Here is a 17,359-nt window from a genome sequence, read left to right as displayed (position 1 = left end):
GCCCAGACCAGGAAGCGGGGGCGGGACTTCGGGGCTGTAGCCGGGGTTACTCGGAGGCGGAGCCGCCGGGAGCGCTGTGGCCCGGATGTCCGGGCGCTGCCGCTGGATCCGCTGATCCTGGAGCTTCTCCGGAGAAACCTACAGGCGGCCAATGGGTGAGTGGTCGCTGAGATGCGAGAGGCGCTTGTCTTAGTCCCCGCTTCTTCCACACGCAGCCGACTCCGGGCTCGGCTCCGGGCGGCGGCCTTCGGGTAGCGGCGCATGCTCGCCCCTGCTCTCGCCCGCCCTCGGGCCGGGCCGGGACTCCTCCCGGGGTGGGTGGTCCCTGCTCCCTGCTCCCTGCTCCTGGCAGGCTGCGGGGAGGAAGCGCGCAGTGTGCGGGGGGGAAAGGCCAGGTCTTTGTTGTTCTTGTGTTCGAAATGTCACTTCAGTCCCTTTGTTTAATATGGAGGAAACACATGCATCAGGGTTGACTTCAAAATTAAAAGCGCGGGCGATAGTGCAGAAAACCAGTAAAGGAAGCAAAAGCGAATTGCTGCCTAACTTATTGTCTCCTGCTTCAACCTCAAGCTAAGTTTACAGGGCTCGTCACAAAGGGGCAAGACCGTTGCAAAAAAAAAAAAAAAAATTTTAGTTATCTTTCACTAAAGGAAATGAAAGGGGAAATAGAACAGACACTTGGGGCCAGGATTTTCTTTGGTGGATGATGAGCTGTTGCTTTCAGTTTATTATACTGGTTTTCAGGCCTTTTTGAGAAACTTTAGATTATTTACATTCAAATGTATTTATGAAACATCTACTAGATGTGAAGCCCATACGAAGTCAGAAATTTGTTAAAAGTGAAATATTAAATTTAAGGCATTTTAGTCAGTGCTACATGTATTTTTTCTTAGCAGCATAAGGAGAAAGAAATAAAGTGTACTTGAATTTGATTGTAGACTAGTCTCTTTTGTGAATTCATGAAGAATTTGGAAAATGATTGTTCAAGAATACTTATAAAATGCATAATTTTCCAAATTAATTCGCATTTAGACCATAGTTGTTTGGAGTTTATTCCACATTAGACTATAGGTTTTTAAAGGGCAGGGACTCTGTCATGTTTCCCTATGTACCTTGGTGGCGCCTAACCTGTGAAATCTGACATTCAATACATGTTTATTGAATGAATGAATAAATGAAAGGGATCAGGTGTCACTGATGAAAAAAAACTTCAATAATTCCTCCCTGTGGATGAGGTCAAAGACAATCCTGAGTAGGTCCTGAGGTTTTTTTTTTTTTTTTTTTTTTTTGTAAAGAAGAGTTCTTTTTTATTTTCCCTAAACCTTGAGATTAGGAGATTAATTCTAAGGCAGTGGTTCCTAAATGTTGGTCAGAAACCCAGTGACAGCCTTGATGAAATTTTCACCTGCCCTCAACAGAAAATTATAAAAGCTAGGACAATATAGCAGGATTTTTATAAAGCTGAATTTATTTACTGTAAAGGCTTGCCCTCTATTCTGAAATTATGTTCTTTATGCTTTTCTGGTGTGAGAATGTGTTCTTTTATGAACAGGTGATAATAGATTGTGTACGTACATTGTGTGCTTAATGTCTTGACTGGCAAGATAAAAGGTGATGACCTTCTATTGGTATTCTAATTTTTTTAAAAAATTATTTTTGAACTTATAATCAATGAAATTCATAAGTCTGCTCTAATCAAGGGGAGTGGCTGGCTGGAGCACTGGAGACAAGCATTATTAGGCTTTGAGTTTTGGGAATGGATTCTGCTCTGCTGGTTGAGGACTTTAACATAAAGAACAGTATTAACTCCAAATTTCCAATATAACTTTCTCCAATGTTATGGTATAAAAAAGAGAAATTGAAATTTAAAAATAAATGCTTCAAGATGTTTGTCTAATATATAGCATTTTAAGATTTGAAACTGTGTTGAGATATTTCTGCAAAGTGCTTCAGCTATTATTGCATTATTTTTTTTTATAATCACAAAAGATGTTACTATACTGGCATTTGTTTTTAAAAAGCTGTCGATATTCAACCAGCATGCCTTGGACTTTATTGTGGGAAGACCCTATTATTTAAAAATGGCTCAACTGAAATATATGGAGAATGTGGGGTAAGTCTTATGTTTGAATTTCATTTGTAAAATCTATTTGCTTTTGAAATATTTTCACGTGTAGAATCTTTATTCTTATATATGCTCAGTAATTTGTAAAAGAATATGGAGGTACTAATAAAAGACTTGTATTATCATATTGATGTCTATAATACATTACATCTTTCTTGATAGTCACAATTATTTTAAAAAACATTTTCAAATTCCTTTTTTAATGATTTTAGTATGCTGATTTGTATAGTAAGTTAAGATTACAAATACAGGACATTTCTCTGCAATTCTTTTTATATGATGTTAATAACTAGGTTTTTCATTGAATGTTAGTCAACTATTTTAGTAACAGTAAAAGAAAGAAACTTTTAAGAACACTGTACAGATATAGCACCTACAATGTAGATTTCTTTTTATTTTACTTAAGTATTTATGTTTTGTTCATTTCTAAAAGTTACACATGTAAACTTTATAAACTGAAATGAGATGTCTTATAGAATGATTTTTTTTTGGAGTGTGTCAGTATTCTAAAATAGTATCTGTACACAAAATATTGCTTTTCTATATTGTAGGTGTGCCCAAGAGGACAAAGGACAAATGCACAGAAATATTGTCAACCTTGCACAGAGTCTCCAGAACTTTATGATTGGCTTTATCTTGGATTTATGGCTATGCTTCCTCTTGTTTTACATTGGTTCTTCATTGAATGGTACTCGGGGAAAAAGAGGTTAGCACATTCTATAAATATATCTGGATGGGCTGATGTTGGAATAATTATAATTTAGAAGACCTTATCAAGTAATTATGCTTTTTCTGTTGTTTTAAAGGTGGTAAACCTGTTTTTCCTTTATATTCTGATCACTTTTTACTGTGACAAGAAAACTTAATGATAGGGTGTGCCTTAGTAATTATTAAGGGAACTGTCCTCTGTCTATTTTACTCTAAATGATCTTGAAGGAGTTTTTTTTTTTTAATTTCTCAATTATAATCCTTATTGGTTTTCTACAAAAATATGATTACAAGCTGTTTTTTGTTATGGAACAAATATTTGTAATTTAGTACTAATAATCTAGTATATTGTAGTTAAAATGATATAGCTGTAACCTAATTATGAAAATTCATACTAACACATTAAGTCAACACATTTATTGAGCACTGTGTCTTATGTTTGGAAGATTGGGGGAGGAGATACAAAAGTAACTGACATGGCTTATAGTCATAATCTTGTGCAGAAGGCAAATGTATACATCATTAATTATGAATCAGTCTTAGAAGTATAGTGGAAACGTTATAAACAAAATGCTTTGAGTCACAAAGAATTGAGAGATAATTGTTCCTGATGAGATCTGAAAGACTTCAAAATAAGAACATTTTCGGCAGAGGAAATAGCATGATCAATGGCATGGAAGTATGTAATGTGTGATCTGGGTTGGGTAGGAAGGGACATAGTCTGAAGTGGTCAAAGTGTGGGTTGCAGTAAAAGAAAGGTAATATAAAGGAGAGTGGGAAAGGTAAACTGAGGCCAGAAGACAAATGTTCTTGATCAGGATGTGAACTTTATTCTGCTCAGATCAGGGAGCCAAATGCTACTTTAGTACATTTCAGCCATGCTGATTTTCTTTTAGTTCATCTAATTTCTCAGGATCTTTCCTGCTTCAGGTCCTTTCCCTTTCTCCAAACTCTTTTTGCTGCCTGAATTTCTCCCTTCTCCATCTGACTGCACTTTTTACCTAGCTGCCTTCTTTTCCTTCAGATTTTAGTTTAACTGTCACCTACTTAGAGAGGCCTTCCCTGTCCCAATCTAAAGTAAGTCTGTCTCCCTTATTTTTCTTTTTTAATAGCACTCCTCATTTTGTTGTTGTTTTCTCTTTAGCACTTTACATTCCCCCTGCCCCTGATTATAAGCTCCACACGGGCAGTGGCCATCTCTGTCGTTGTCCTCCATGGAATCTCCAGAGCCTTGCACAGCAGCTGGCACATGATAGATGCTTACTATTTGCAGAGTGAATCATTTATTGGTAAAGGTTTTGGTGTGGGGAAGTAGCATCATTGGATGTATATTTTAGGAAGATAATTTCTGTGGAGGGTAGATTAGAGATCAAATATATGAAAAGACTGTTGTCAAAGAAATAGTGATGGGCAGACTATACAATAGTGGGAATGGAAATAGAAGGGGGATAGTCAGATAGAAATAGAATCAGCAGTTTTCTGGATCCACCTAATAAAGCCAGGGAAGGCTTTATTTACACTGGGAAGGCTTTCATTATTTTTCAGAAGGATTTATAAAAAGACTTTTAAAATAGCAGCTCTCAGCATGCTTTTAATTTCTGTTATGGAATGATGAAAGATGAGGATGAGATGTGATAAACTTAAAGCTAAAATAGAATGTTTGCTCAGTTAATTGTCTGGAACTTCTCAGCCCAAAATAGAGAAGAGATGGGGAACATAGAGACATACCTCACCAAATGCATTTGAATTGAAATATCAGATATGTTTTGGGGGAGAGACTTAGAGTAGAGAGTAGAGGTTGGTTTGAGGGTAGAACAGAGGAGTGACCACTGCTCAGGCAGGAAAGGAGGTGGGTTTAAAAAGAGGTAGTTTGTACAACTATGCTTTGTCTTGGAAGTTCGTAGCAAGGAACACAAGGGCCATCAGTTGCATTTTCCTGGGACATTGCACTTACAGTTAGGAATGATTTGGGCTGGAAAAATCTTAAGAAGTGCTCATAAAACCTGGGGATAACCCCAGAGCTGAACTGGAAGGATCCACAGATATGTGAAATGTGTTTTGAGGTGGAGAGCGATGCGGGGCCGCAAGGGAACTTAGTAATTTAGCATGGCCAAGAGGTGTAGGAGGTGATGCCTGTGAGGAATATTTTTCCAGAAAGGCAGAATGGACTTAGAAGTAGTTTAATAAGGGGAGCTTTAGAATCAGATTTCATTTTATAAAAGATCATGTGACTGATGACAGATTGAAAGAGAGCATGATGAAAAGGGACTAGTAAGTTTACTATAGTCATGGCAAGAAATAATGAAGTTGGGATTTTGCCTCTAAAAATATAAATTCTACAAGGAAGCAAAATGCCAGATTACATATTATGAAAATATAAATGTTTATTTATGTATTCAATGTTTTCATCTTTGTAAAATGGCACAGGAGTTCTGCTTCCAACAATGTGAGCTAATTAGGAGCTCCAGGTGAGCCATTTGCATGAAATAACTAAAGTCTGGGAAAGACTTATTATTTGAGAAGTTGCCAGTCCCACTGGAGGTAGCAGGGATTTCTAAGAAATGTTCTCTGTCAGAAAACAAACAAACCCACCCTGAGGTGGATCAGCATGACAAGATAGGCAATTGGGAGGTTAATTGCTGATAGCAGCAGTGCTATCTGGATACTGAATCTTGGGCAGCCTGTGCTAAGCCTAGCCCTAGACCCTCAGGGGCTTGAAGCCCAGGTAGTGGTGGCCATGACTGCTGGGAGAAGCAGCAAATCTTTGCTAGAAAGCTTCCTTCCCTATTCTCAGTTTAGGCCCATAAGACTCTTGTTCATTAAGATCTAGTGATGATCTCATAGTCAATGATTACTAAATAAGCAATATGACTTATTGGTAGACACAACAAACAATATATTTACACGCCCAAAGAACTACAGATAATGAACTTTCACCTACCAGAACATATAACTACTGCCCATAAAGAAATGAAGGATGTAGTCACAAAGCTGTCCAGTCAACAAGAGATTGTAAGGAATAAACAGACAGATTTGGTGGGAGGGAAAAAAGAAACTTTTAGAAATGAAAATTTATACTTGCCAAAATAAAAAATGGTAGTCAACAGATTAAACAGTTGAAAATAGAATTAGTGAACTAGAAAAAACTACATATAAAGAAATAATGGCATGTAGCACTGAGAAAGAAGAAGATGGAAAATATGAAATATGTTAAGAGACACCGAGCATAAAATGAGAAGCTGTATTTGTAATACCTACTGGGAATCCTCCTAGGTTCGATTAAACATTCAGACTCATGAGACTACCACAGGTCATGCTACTTGGCAGCAACTCAGCTTACCAGGAGGGCAGCATGACACATTACTTGTCAGCAATAGCTTTTGAAGCACATCAGCTCAGGTGGAAGGAGATGAGACCCACATTGGATGGGTGTGGGAGTTGGCCAGGCTTAAAGTCTTATGCCCTAGAGGAGCCAACTCTAGAAGTGTAGCTTCTGGAATCTTACAAGGGACATGCCAATCATGAGAATCACTGAACTCAGGAAAGCCAAACCACACTGTTTTCATCAGGTATTCGTAGTTCATTTATAGTTCTGCCCAGTCAAGATGTAATTTATCAATCAGGGATCATTTGCATTAAGTGCAGTGTTGCCTAGCATTCAAAAATGAATAAAACTAAACAGTAGTTTTGAAGCATAAATACAATTGGGGTAAAAACTGTTTAGAAAAAGATATAAAAGCAATTTAGTATATAGTTACCACCAGTTCAGAGATAGAGGTATGAAAGGGAGGAACAGAGAAGTGAATTGTTGACCATGTTCTAGTTATTGGGTTTGGTGAGCTTATAATGTTTGATGTATTATTATACTTTACAATGAATGTATGTTACATATCGTCTGTCATGTATTTTTTATATTAGGATAATTGGAAATTTAATAACAATTTGGCAAGATACTAAAGATGTAAGGTAGATCTGATTTCTGCTCTTAGGTTAGATAATACTGTTATCTGGATGAGTATTATCCCTTTTTAAAAAATAAGTTTATACTTTTATGAGTAGTTCTTATATATGTTTGGCTTTTCTAATCTATTTAGAAGATTTTCTAGTTTCAAGATTTTTCAGTTAAAATTTTTTTTAGAATCCATATCTTGAAACATATATATGTTTTATTAAAGCCATTTAAAAATTTAAATTTTTCTGGTAATCGTGCGTCTGTTCTTTTGTTCCTCTAGTTCCAGTGCACTTTTCCAGCACATCACTGCGTTATTTGAATGCAGTATGGCAGCTATTATCACCTTACTTGTGAGTGATCCAGTCGGAGTTCTTTATATCCATTCATGTCGAGTATTGATGCTTTCTGATTGGTACACGATGCTTTACAACCCAAGTCCAGATTACGTTACCACAGTGCACTGTACTCATGAAGCTGTCTATCCACTGTACGTACTTATTTAAACTTAAGATCATTTTTTAAAAACTCTTTAGATTATTTATAGATTTCATGGACTTTAGAGACAAAAACAGGCTTGGGTTTGAATCCCAGGTCTGTCAGCTGCTGTTATCTTGAGCATGTTAACAGCCTCTTGTAACCTCAGTTTTCCCATTGGTAAAATGGGTATAATGATACTTTATAAGATGTCGTGAGGATTAAATGAATCCACACATCATCAGATACCATGTGCAGTGCCTTACATACAGGAGGTACTTTATTGTAGCTGGCATTATTAGAGTGCTTGGGTTAGTATTCTTTCTGGTTTTTTTTTCCCCAACTAAATGTAATTTCTATAAGAATATTTTGTTAAAAATATCAAATTCATAAGATTCTGTGTATTGTTATCTCAGACTGTTTCATTTTTAGAAATTCTGTAAATTGTTGGTATTCATTTTGATATATTTTTCTTGTTAAAGGCATAAGAGAAAAGTCTGGTATTTATGTTCTCATAGTTGTAGCCAGTTTCTATTACATAATATGCTCAATGAAATTAGTCCTTTTTGAGCAAGTTCATCATGGTAAAGCATCAAAAACATACATATGCATATATGTAAAAATGTAATTTTCAAAAACAAGATCTAGATACAGAGATATAAAAACCTTTTCTACCTGCCAGCCATTAAGTCCTGTAATTATTTTTTATATAACTATATTTTATATGTAAAAGACTGTATTAAAGACTGATAGTGTCCTCTTTGTTGATTCATAGAGCTATAATCCTCAGTTTCAATTACTCTATTGTCATATGCTGTCCTGGGGACCTATAGAGTTTAAACTGGTCCTATTTATTAATAGAAAACTTAAGTGAATGGGATATCATATTTAAATAAGTTATAAAGTCATTTTATTTGAAAAAAAATCAGATTCATCTTTGGATAGTCACATTTATATTGTTTATTGTAGTGTTTGTAAAGCCTATAGTAGGAGGATAAAAAAATAGAAGATTAGTGATGGCAAATAGGTGCTCCCAGCCCTCATTCTGTACCCAGAATAGCCAACGTGTAATTTCTTATAGCACTTATTCTTGCTGAGGTGGGTGTCACTTCAGAATCTTGTCCACAGCACTCTTGGTCAGTCAGAATCATCACACAACTACATTGATCAGGAAATTTTCCATCTATTCACTGTCTTTGAATTAAATAGTTCTTTTTTTTTCTTGGCAATTTTACCAATAGTTATTGTGGAATAGCTTGCCTGCCTTGTTTTTTAATTATAAAAATAATGATTTTTTAAAATTATGAGATATTATAGTATCTTATAGCATTGGGTTTATACATATTATTTATTTAGCCATTCTAAACTTAAATATATGGTCAGACTGAGCTACCAAAATTCATAGTAATTTTTTTCTTTTGCAAGTCAACAAAAAGTAATGGCACAGAATTACCAGAAATGAAGTCTGTTTTTCCAAGTGATATATATAGCTAGTTCCTTAAAAACTGAAAAATATCTGGCCAGGCGCGGTGGCTCACGCCTGTAATCCTAGCACTTTGGGAGGCCGAGGTGGGTGGATCGCTCGAGGTCGAGAGTTCGAGACCAGCCTGAGCAATAGTGAGAACCCGTCTCTACTAAAAAATAGAAATTATCTGGCCAACTAAAAATATGTACAGAAAAAAATTAGCTGGGCATGGTGGCACATGCGTGTAGTCCCAGTTACTCGGGAGGCTGAGGCAGTAGGATCGCTTGAGCCCAGGAGTCTGAGGTTGCTGTGAGCTAGGCTGACGCCACGGCACTCACTCTAGCCCGGGCAACAGAGTGAGACTCTGTCTCAAAAAAAAAAAAAAAAAAAAAACCTGAAAAATATCATGGTACTTTACTGATAATTATAATTTTGAGGGGAAACTCATGTGGATGAGGCATGGAAAAACATGTAAGCTTCTATCATTATAACTTCCTATTAATACAAAAAATAACCTTTACATTATTAAACTTTAAGGATGAGTTATTGAAAGTGAGAAGTTATTACTGTTGTAGCAAAAATTAGCTTTAGCTTGTTGGAGTTATCCTATCTCAATGTGTAGGGGGGATGGATTGAAAAGAGGAAAGGGGGGAAGATGAGGTCTTCTGGTAGAGGGCAGGGGTGGGAAACAGTTTTCCACTTCCAGAGATTAGTTTCCTAGTTCATTAGGAGAGGTAACACATGATGGTTTCCTCCTGAGTAAGAGTAATCTTTTTGTAGCTCTTAAGGAACTCTAAGTTGTGGGACTGAACAGATTTCATTTTCTGTTGATGTTGGTAGCAGGTGGCATAACAAGACAAAAAACTCATCACCCAAGATTTCAAACATGTACTAATGCATTAGAGTATAGAACTGGACCTAAAAGCATCATAAGAGCACAGGAATATGGTATCATTATGCTATGTGGGAGGAAGCACATGGTCTGAAATCGGAAATGACTCCGGTACTTCTTAGAACTTTCCCCTGTATAGAGAGAGGATGTGAGTAGTAAGATAGTAAAAATGACATGAAAATACTGATGAAAAAAAAGTTACAGAAAAGCTATAGAAGTTATAGAACATACTTACGAAAAAGAAGTTCTGTGTATATTGAAATCCCATTCAAAATATAATGCTAGAAACTATAGTCTGGTGACAGCTCTTTTCACAACTTTTTTTTTCCTGATTATAAAAATTACATTTAAAAAAGAAGAATTACATTACAGGACATTTCTTTTTCGTTTGTTTTTTTGTTTTAGAGGCAGCGTTACACTCTGTTACTGAGGTTGAAGTGCAGTGGCAGGATCATAGCTCACCGTAACCTTGAACTCTTGGATTCAAGCAATCCTCCCACCTCAGCCTCTAGACTTGCTAGGACTAAAGGTGCATGCCACCATCCCTGGCTAATTTTTAAAATTTTTTAATAGAGATGGGGTTTCTATATGTTACCTAGGTGGGTTTTAAACCAAAACCCCCCCTCGGCCTCCCAAAATGCTGGTGTGAGCCAGTGTAACTAGCCACAGGACATTTCAAAAACATAGAAAAAGAACATGTCAAGTAAAATAATCTGTAATTCCATTCCTTGAGATAACCACTGCTAAAAATTGTCTTTCTAGTTTTATTTCTGCAAGTGTATATTTACATTTTAAAGAATATTAATGCTATACTATAACATGGCATTTTGTGACCTGTCGTCACTTACTATATTAGGCACAGTTACTTTTGTTGTTAACATCTCTTTCATAACTAGATTTTTAACGGCTGAATAGTATTCCAGTATGAATGTACTATAAAATGTAACCAGTTTCCTATTGTTGAATATTTTCTTCCTGAGTTTTATTATAAGTGATTTAATAAAAATCGTCATATAGATAGCTTTTTGTGCATCCCTGATTGTTTCCCTATGCTGAACTTCTATAAGTAAAATTGCTGGATCAAAGGTTATAAACATTTTTAGGATTTTTGATGCATATTTCCAAACTGCCTAGGAAAGGAACCATTGTACCCTGGCTAGCAGTATGTGGGAGTCTGTTTGGCCAACCTTACACCAATCTGAGTGTCCAATAGGTTTGGACTTAATGTGCTTTTTAAACTGTTTTGTAAAAAGTTTTTCAAAAATTTGGCAACAGATCTTTGATTTAAACATGATCAAGGATAAAAGCATTTTTAAAACATATTTTTGATGTTACAAAGTCTTTATTTTATTTTACAGATACACCATCGTATTTATCTATTATGCATTCTGCCTGGTGTTAATGATGCTGCTCCGACCTCTTCTGGTGAAGAAGATCGCATGTGGGTTAGGGAAGTCGGATCGATTTAAAAGTATTTATGCTGCACTTTATTTCTTCCCAATTTTAACCGTGCTTCAGGCAGTTGGTGGAGGCCTTTTATGTAAGTTTGATAAGTAAAGTCCATGAAATATTTATTATTATATGTAATAATATTTTCTCTGAATTTAACTTTGGAGCTTTTTTTTAAATAGTTTTTTTTAATCCTTGAAAATAAACCTTAGTATATATTTTTACTAAAACATATAATCAGTATTATAAAAAAATCATGAATTTCTTGGAGTAGAAATTCTCACAAAATCAGTGGCAGCTAATCAAAACTGATTTCTATTTAGAGAATTCGTTACATTTGAAGCTCATAACCAAATTAAAAAATTTTAAAAACCTACGTATATAATAAAAAGTAAACACTGGTTTTTATTTGAAAGTATTTGGAAATTAGTCTTGATAATATATACAATTTATTATTAAGTAGAATCTCAGGTTTCTAAGTTCCTTTATGAAAACCTTTTAGATACAGCCAAAAAAATCCTCAAAATATCCTTTATTTTAACATAACTATTATTCAGTAACCATGTAGACTGAACTGTGACTTAAAAGAATAAGGAAAAGTCACGTTAAAAGTCTCACATACTACTAGAAGATAAAGCAGGCAAGCTATAAATAGCTGAGAAAACATAGTATGGTTCTTTTTAATATGTGACATTGAGCATTGCAAGAATGTTAGATACCATCCTTTATATGGAGCCTACCAGGGTGCAAAGGCCAAGTCTTCTGGCGTAAAGGAAGTGGGAAGGACTGGGTATCATTATGCAAGTAATGTAGCTTGGTAATGTAATTTGGTAATATAGTTTGGGAATATAATTTCATTCAAGGTAAAGTTGGAGCTAAGGGTAAGGCCAAGGGAAATATTAGAGACTAGTCAGGGGTCTGTTGTTCCCCGTATTTTGGTTTACAGATAAACTGTTTCATTTGGCCTCCACAGTATTTGAAAATCTATAGTTCCCTCTAGCTCCTACTGTTCCCTGGTTCCCCGTGAGATTTGGGCCACTGCAGTTATACACGCCTGGCTAGCCTCTGTAGGCATTTGAGGTTGCTATTCTTGCTCTAGGGAATAGGGGCCTACTCTTAAAAAGATTTAGGCAGAAGAGTGACATGAGAGTAGATTTGCATTGTAGAAATATAGCTTGATAGCTGTGGAAGATGGATTGGCAGGGGAAGAGAACCTGGAAAGTAGTTAAGAGATGCTGCAGTAAACCAAACCTGTTTGCCCGCCCTACAGTAGAGAAACACTGGGTATGAGGAGCTGTTTTAGAGGTAGAGTTAAGTAAGCTAGGTAATATTAAATATAAGGGGTTGAGGAAATAGGATGAGGGTATGATAAGGTAGCTCTCTGACTTAGAAACTGGTGGATGGATAAAAAGTGAATATTTGAGGAAGCAAATAGGTTGGTGAGGAGAAGTGAATTTGGTTTTGGTATTCATGGAATATCCAAAAGCTTACAGGTAGTTGTTTGTATTAGTCTGGAGGTTAGGAGAGCTGTCTAGGCTGGAAAGAGTTAAGAATTGGCAGCTCTAAAATCCAGTGGTGCTATTGTGTAGAACCTCTTGGTTATAAAATGGAGGAAAGGGAAAAGGAGGAGAAGCTTGGGAAAGTTAACCCAAGGAGACTGCCAGACAGATTGCTTTCTATTTCCTATAGTTAGCTGCCTATATTGAAAAATGCCTTTTCCCACACTGGATGTTTTTAGGTCATTCAAAACACATTCATAGGGAGAATCACCCCATTTGCAATAAGCATAAACTTATACGATCTGCTGAGATTAGTCACAGAGGTTATTGTACCAACTCATAATTTTATAATGTTGAAGAAAAAAGAAAATAGATAATTTTGGGTTTGTAGGGGATATAGGAAGTCTGTGCAAAGTAGAGTAGCAGGAAGCTTCTTGTAGCTTAAGGTATGGGAGGATTGAGGGTATAGAGAGAAAGACACTGAGAGTGAGTAGGAAGATGTCAGGGATAAACTTTTACCTGCCTGGAAGTTTACTGAAGCCAGTTTTTAAGTGTGATCTGCATCTGAACCACCAGGGGAACTAAAATGTAGATCCCCAGACCCTATCCCAGACATACTTGCGCGAAATCTCAAATTGTTTTACACACTAGAATTTAAGAACCACTCTAAATCCTGCCTCCTGCCTAGGACTTCCCTCTATTCCCACATACTTTTTCTTCTTCCTTTTTACTTTATATAGCTTTTTACTACCAGGTCTTAAATTTATATCATTAGCAACATTGTTTAGTTACTTATAAATTAAATGGTTTTTTTTTAATGGCTTAATCACTGTCTATAAAATTAAAGGTTTTAAGTGTCAAACAAATCATTCACTTCTTTAATAAGCTGGAATCAGGCCTATGTAGATAATGCAGAGTTTCTGGCTGCTGCATCCTGAATTAACATTGGAAATTGTTCCAAATGGATTCTACTGCAATGTAGAATGACTAGTAGTTTCATAAACTGAAGATGTTTTAAAAGAATTGTATGAAAAATAATTCAAGGTATTTTTTTCTCAATTTTTCCATTGATTTTGGTGTGCTATAAATTTGAAGCATTTTAAGAGAAAAATGGTATTTTGTTAAGAAATTTTGCTTAAAATATTATTACTGTACTGTATTTGAAGTTGGAATTTCTAGAATTTTGATATTAAGAATACTCAATGATCTGTTTATCCTTTGAGGTTTGTTGATAAATGAACTTTTCTAACGATTAATTAAAGCTGAATTACTCTTATAGATAACCCTTTTCAACCAAGGTTCTCCATCTGGACCACAAAACACAGAAAATTATTTGAGTAACTATTTTCTCAATTTTCCTAAGTTTGATACGTAATTGGCACCATTGTAGATGCATAGGAGATAAGTTAATTTTTTATGTTCAATGATACCTTAAGGCCGGGATCTTCAAAGCCTGGCTGACAAAGGTTAGTTTTTATGTTTTAAAATGGTTAAAGAAAAAAATCAAGAGTTATATTTCTTGACACATGAAAATTTTGTGAAATTCATATTTTACTGTCCATAAAGATTTTTTGGAACACAGTCATGGCTATTCTTTTATGTATTGTGTATGGCCACTTTCGCTTTCCCTCTACAGCTGCAGAGTTGGGTAATTGAGACAGAGATTTTATGGCCGGCAAGGCTGAAACTGTTTACTATCTGGCCCTTCCCAGAAAACATTTGCTGACCCGTGCTGTGGAACCTTAGCACTTAAGTCTCTCACAGAACTGGTTGAAAAAGGCTTCAACTCTAAGGAGAATTATACTGTTTGAATTTTGTAATGGTTTATTCAGAAAATTTGTTTAATTTCCAACCGAGTACCAATGCTTGCCTTTCAGATTATGCCTTCCCATATATTATATTAGTGTTATCCTTGGTTACTCTGGCTGTGTACATGTCGGCTTCTGAAATAGAGGTAGGACGTCTTTTTTTTCCTTTGTTAAAGATTTTTTTGAGACATTTGACAATTAACTAGAATGGTGCGTATGATATAAACAATATGGTGCAACTGTTTTAGTAGTCCTTGGCTAATTGAAGTCACTTGGTAGCTTTTAGCTCATTGGTTAAATTTATGAAAAGTTGCATGCTAGACTATATATTTCCTTGGGATATTAGTGATATAGTTAAGTTGTGAGGTTCAACTATTCAGCGTGATGAAGAAAAATCATTTCGCATAATTTATCCACATAGCAAACATACACTTATTGAAATGCTGAAACCTATTAACACTATTTTGAGAGAAACTTAAAAGTGCTTTACTATATATAGAACTAATTTTAAACTATTTTACAATGGCAACACTACCAGAGTCATCAATAATTGTGTATTTCTATTTTTTTACCCCAATTTTATTTTCTTGATTGTGCATGTTTATATATACCCCATAATATCTATAATATTTTGGTGATTTGGAGATAATATTAATAGCCATGTTATTCTGATACTGTTCCTTTTTTGAGGTATCCATTTTGTGCCCCTAACTTTTTAGTGTTTCAGCAGAGGGCCACTGTTATAAAGAATTATTTTTTGTTTGCTTGTTTTATTTTATATGTCTTTATTTTCAGAATACTGTTAGTCAAAAAAAAAAAGTATATTTTGATTCATTTATAGGTCTGTGGGTAGAATAGAACATCATGTCATCACATTTATATTTTTAAGGAGCTAAGTTATTAGTAAAAATTTCAATAATAAATGAGAAGTAATAGTATATTTGACTCTGTATCTAACTAGGGAAAAATATATTCATTAAAATTTAATTAAAATGGGTATTTTTGCACATTATTTTGTTCACATGCAATCTTCTGAAATTTTATTTCTAGAATAATTCTGTGGCTATTTACTGTTTATTTTAATGTATTACATTTAAATGCTTTTAAAAATACATTAATGTCTGTGATTTAAGAACTATTTTGAGGCTCAACTGTAAAGGGACAAAAAAGTATAAGGGGTCTCAGTACTCTTCCATCTTAATGGTTGCTAATCTAGTGCCTATCACCTGTCTTAAACTGCCCACTATAGTTGATGAGATACACGCTTTTTCATAATTCTTAACATAAAAAAGCTCAACCCAAAGGAAATAAGTTGTAAACTATTTTGGAGTACTGTTGATGCCACTTTTTCTGTTACATGAGTGAAAGAGCAAAGGGGGAAAACACTTGACTATAGGCAGAACAATAGTGCAGGAACTAGGCAGAATGTTTTTATGGTGATTATTCAGTTCTTTCCATCTCTAGACTATCCTCATTTCTCCTTTGTAATCTTTAATCAGCATTGCAATATGATTAATTAAAGAAGATAGGCAAGTTAGTTTTGGTACTTTTATCAACTCTAGAGAAAGATTTGAGGGAGGAAACAGTTGGATATTTGAATAAAATGAGGTTTATGAATTTTTGTTTTATCCATGGTTAGGAATGAGCTATACACTGCCAAATTAGCTTGAAACTTATTTCTCTGCCCGTGTGAATCTCTCCTCTATAAAATGTTCACATACTTCAATTAGCACTCTACATATGAATCAGAAATAGGAAACAGGAGAAGACAGCCTAGTTCTGGGTGAGTTGATGAGCCATTTAATGATAAAAGAAAGTTAGTAACTTATTGTACATTATATTTTTGTGTGTTTATTAACACATTTAGATATTACTTTTATATTAATTTGGTCTTTCCAATTTTTTGCATATTATAGAGCTGTGTTAAAGATTAAAAGAAAATCAGAGTATGTATCATTTCTGCTCTCTTCTAATTATTCAGGTACAGATTCCAGGAATGCTAGAGGTTAAGGAAATTGGGTTTATGTACCTCGTATTTCAAATACTACCTATAAGCCCATAGCTACAGTGGGCAGGAAGAAAGCATGTAATGTAATGAAGAGTTTCCCATCTAGTTTATATCTTTCAGAAGAAACTAGAGTGCTTCCAGGAGTGAACGGTGGTATAGGCTAGGACTTAATACATGGGTTCTTGTCGTGGTGCTGCTGCTGTGTGCTTGTATGACATAGGAAGCCTCGATTTCCTCATCTGTAAAGTGGTAGCTGCACTGGGTGATTTCTTAAGTCCTTTCTAGTTCAAACATTCTATGCTTTTGCAGTTATGATCATGTGTGAAAACTGATACATTTTAAATTAAAATATATTGAATTATCTAGCTGATTTATCCTGATAATCTTTCTCTTTTCTTTCTTTTATAAAATTATATAGAACTGCTATGATCTTCTGGTCAGAAAGAAAAGACTTATTGTTCTCTTCAGCCACTGGTTACTTCATGCCTATGGAATAATCTCCATTTCCAGAGTGGATAAACTTGAGCAAGATTTGCCCCTTTTGGCTTTGGTACCTACACCAGCCCTTTTTTACTTGTTCACTGCAAAATTTACCGAACCTTCTCGGATACTCTCGGAAGGAGCCAATGGACACTGAATGAAAAAATTTTAAATGCCAAAAAACCTAAGAAGTATACTTAGTTAAAAAGTAAAGAAATTTGAAAAACTTATTAATACTATTCTGTCATATATGGGAACAAAATTGTCATTTTATCTTCTGTTTGGGTTTTGTTGTGTTTTATTTTGTTTTTTTTGACTTAATAGACTTTATGGTTAGACCCGTAGACTTGGAAAATACAAAATACCATAATACTGTTACTTAGTGTGACATTATTTCACTAGAAGCATATTAGGAAGCACTTGCCTTTCTCACAGTTCAGTTATTCTCTAGAGCAAAATCATGTTTCTGTGTACCTAGCAATGTGTTGTTCCCATTTTA

At 35.1% G+C, this 17,359-nt stretch overlaps 1 protein-coding gene across 2 annotated transcripts; it reads left to right on the top strand.

Moving 5' to 3' along the window:
* Positions 1-6: 6 nt before the first annotated feature.
* LOC123648498 (JNK1/MAPK8 associated membrane protein) lies at positions 7-17,078 on the top strand. Of its 2 annotated transcripts, none has more exons than XM_045566363.1 (7): positions 7-155; positions 2,040-2,113; positions 2,677-2,831; positions 7,066-7,272; positions 10,975-11,156; positions 14,442-14,518; positions 16,799-17,078. In XM_045566363.1, the coding sequence occupies exons 1-7, from the start codon at positions 152-154 to the stop codon at positions 17,015-17,017; spliced, it is 918 nt and encodes a 305-aa protein (XP_045422319.1). In that variant the 5' UTR covers positions 7-151; the 3' UTR covers positions 17,018-17,078. The 2 variants fall into 2 exon arrangements, with proteins under 2 accessions (XP_045422319.1, XP_045422310.1); XM_045566354.1 differs by having other exon boundaries at positions 2,022-2,113.
* Positions 17,079-17,359: the final 281 nt, after the last annotated feature.

The sequence above is a fragment of the Lemur catta genome, chromosome 1, assembly GCF_020740605.2.
Source record: "Lemur catta isolate mLemCat1 chromosome 1, mLemCat1.pri, whole genome shotgun sequence".
NCBI lineage: Eukaryota > Metazoa > Chordata > Mammalia > Primates > Lemuridae > Lemur > Lemur catta.
This window is presented reverse-complemented; position numbering and strand designations above follow the sequence as displayed.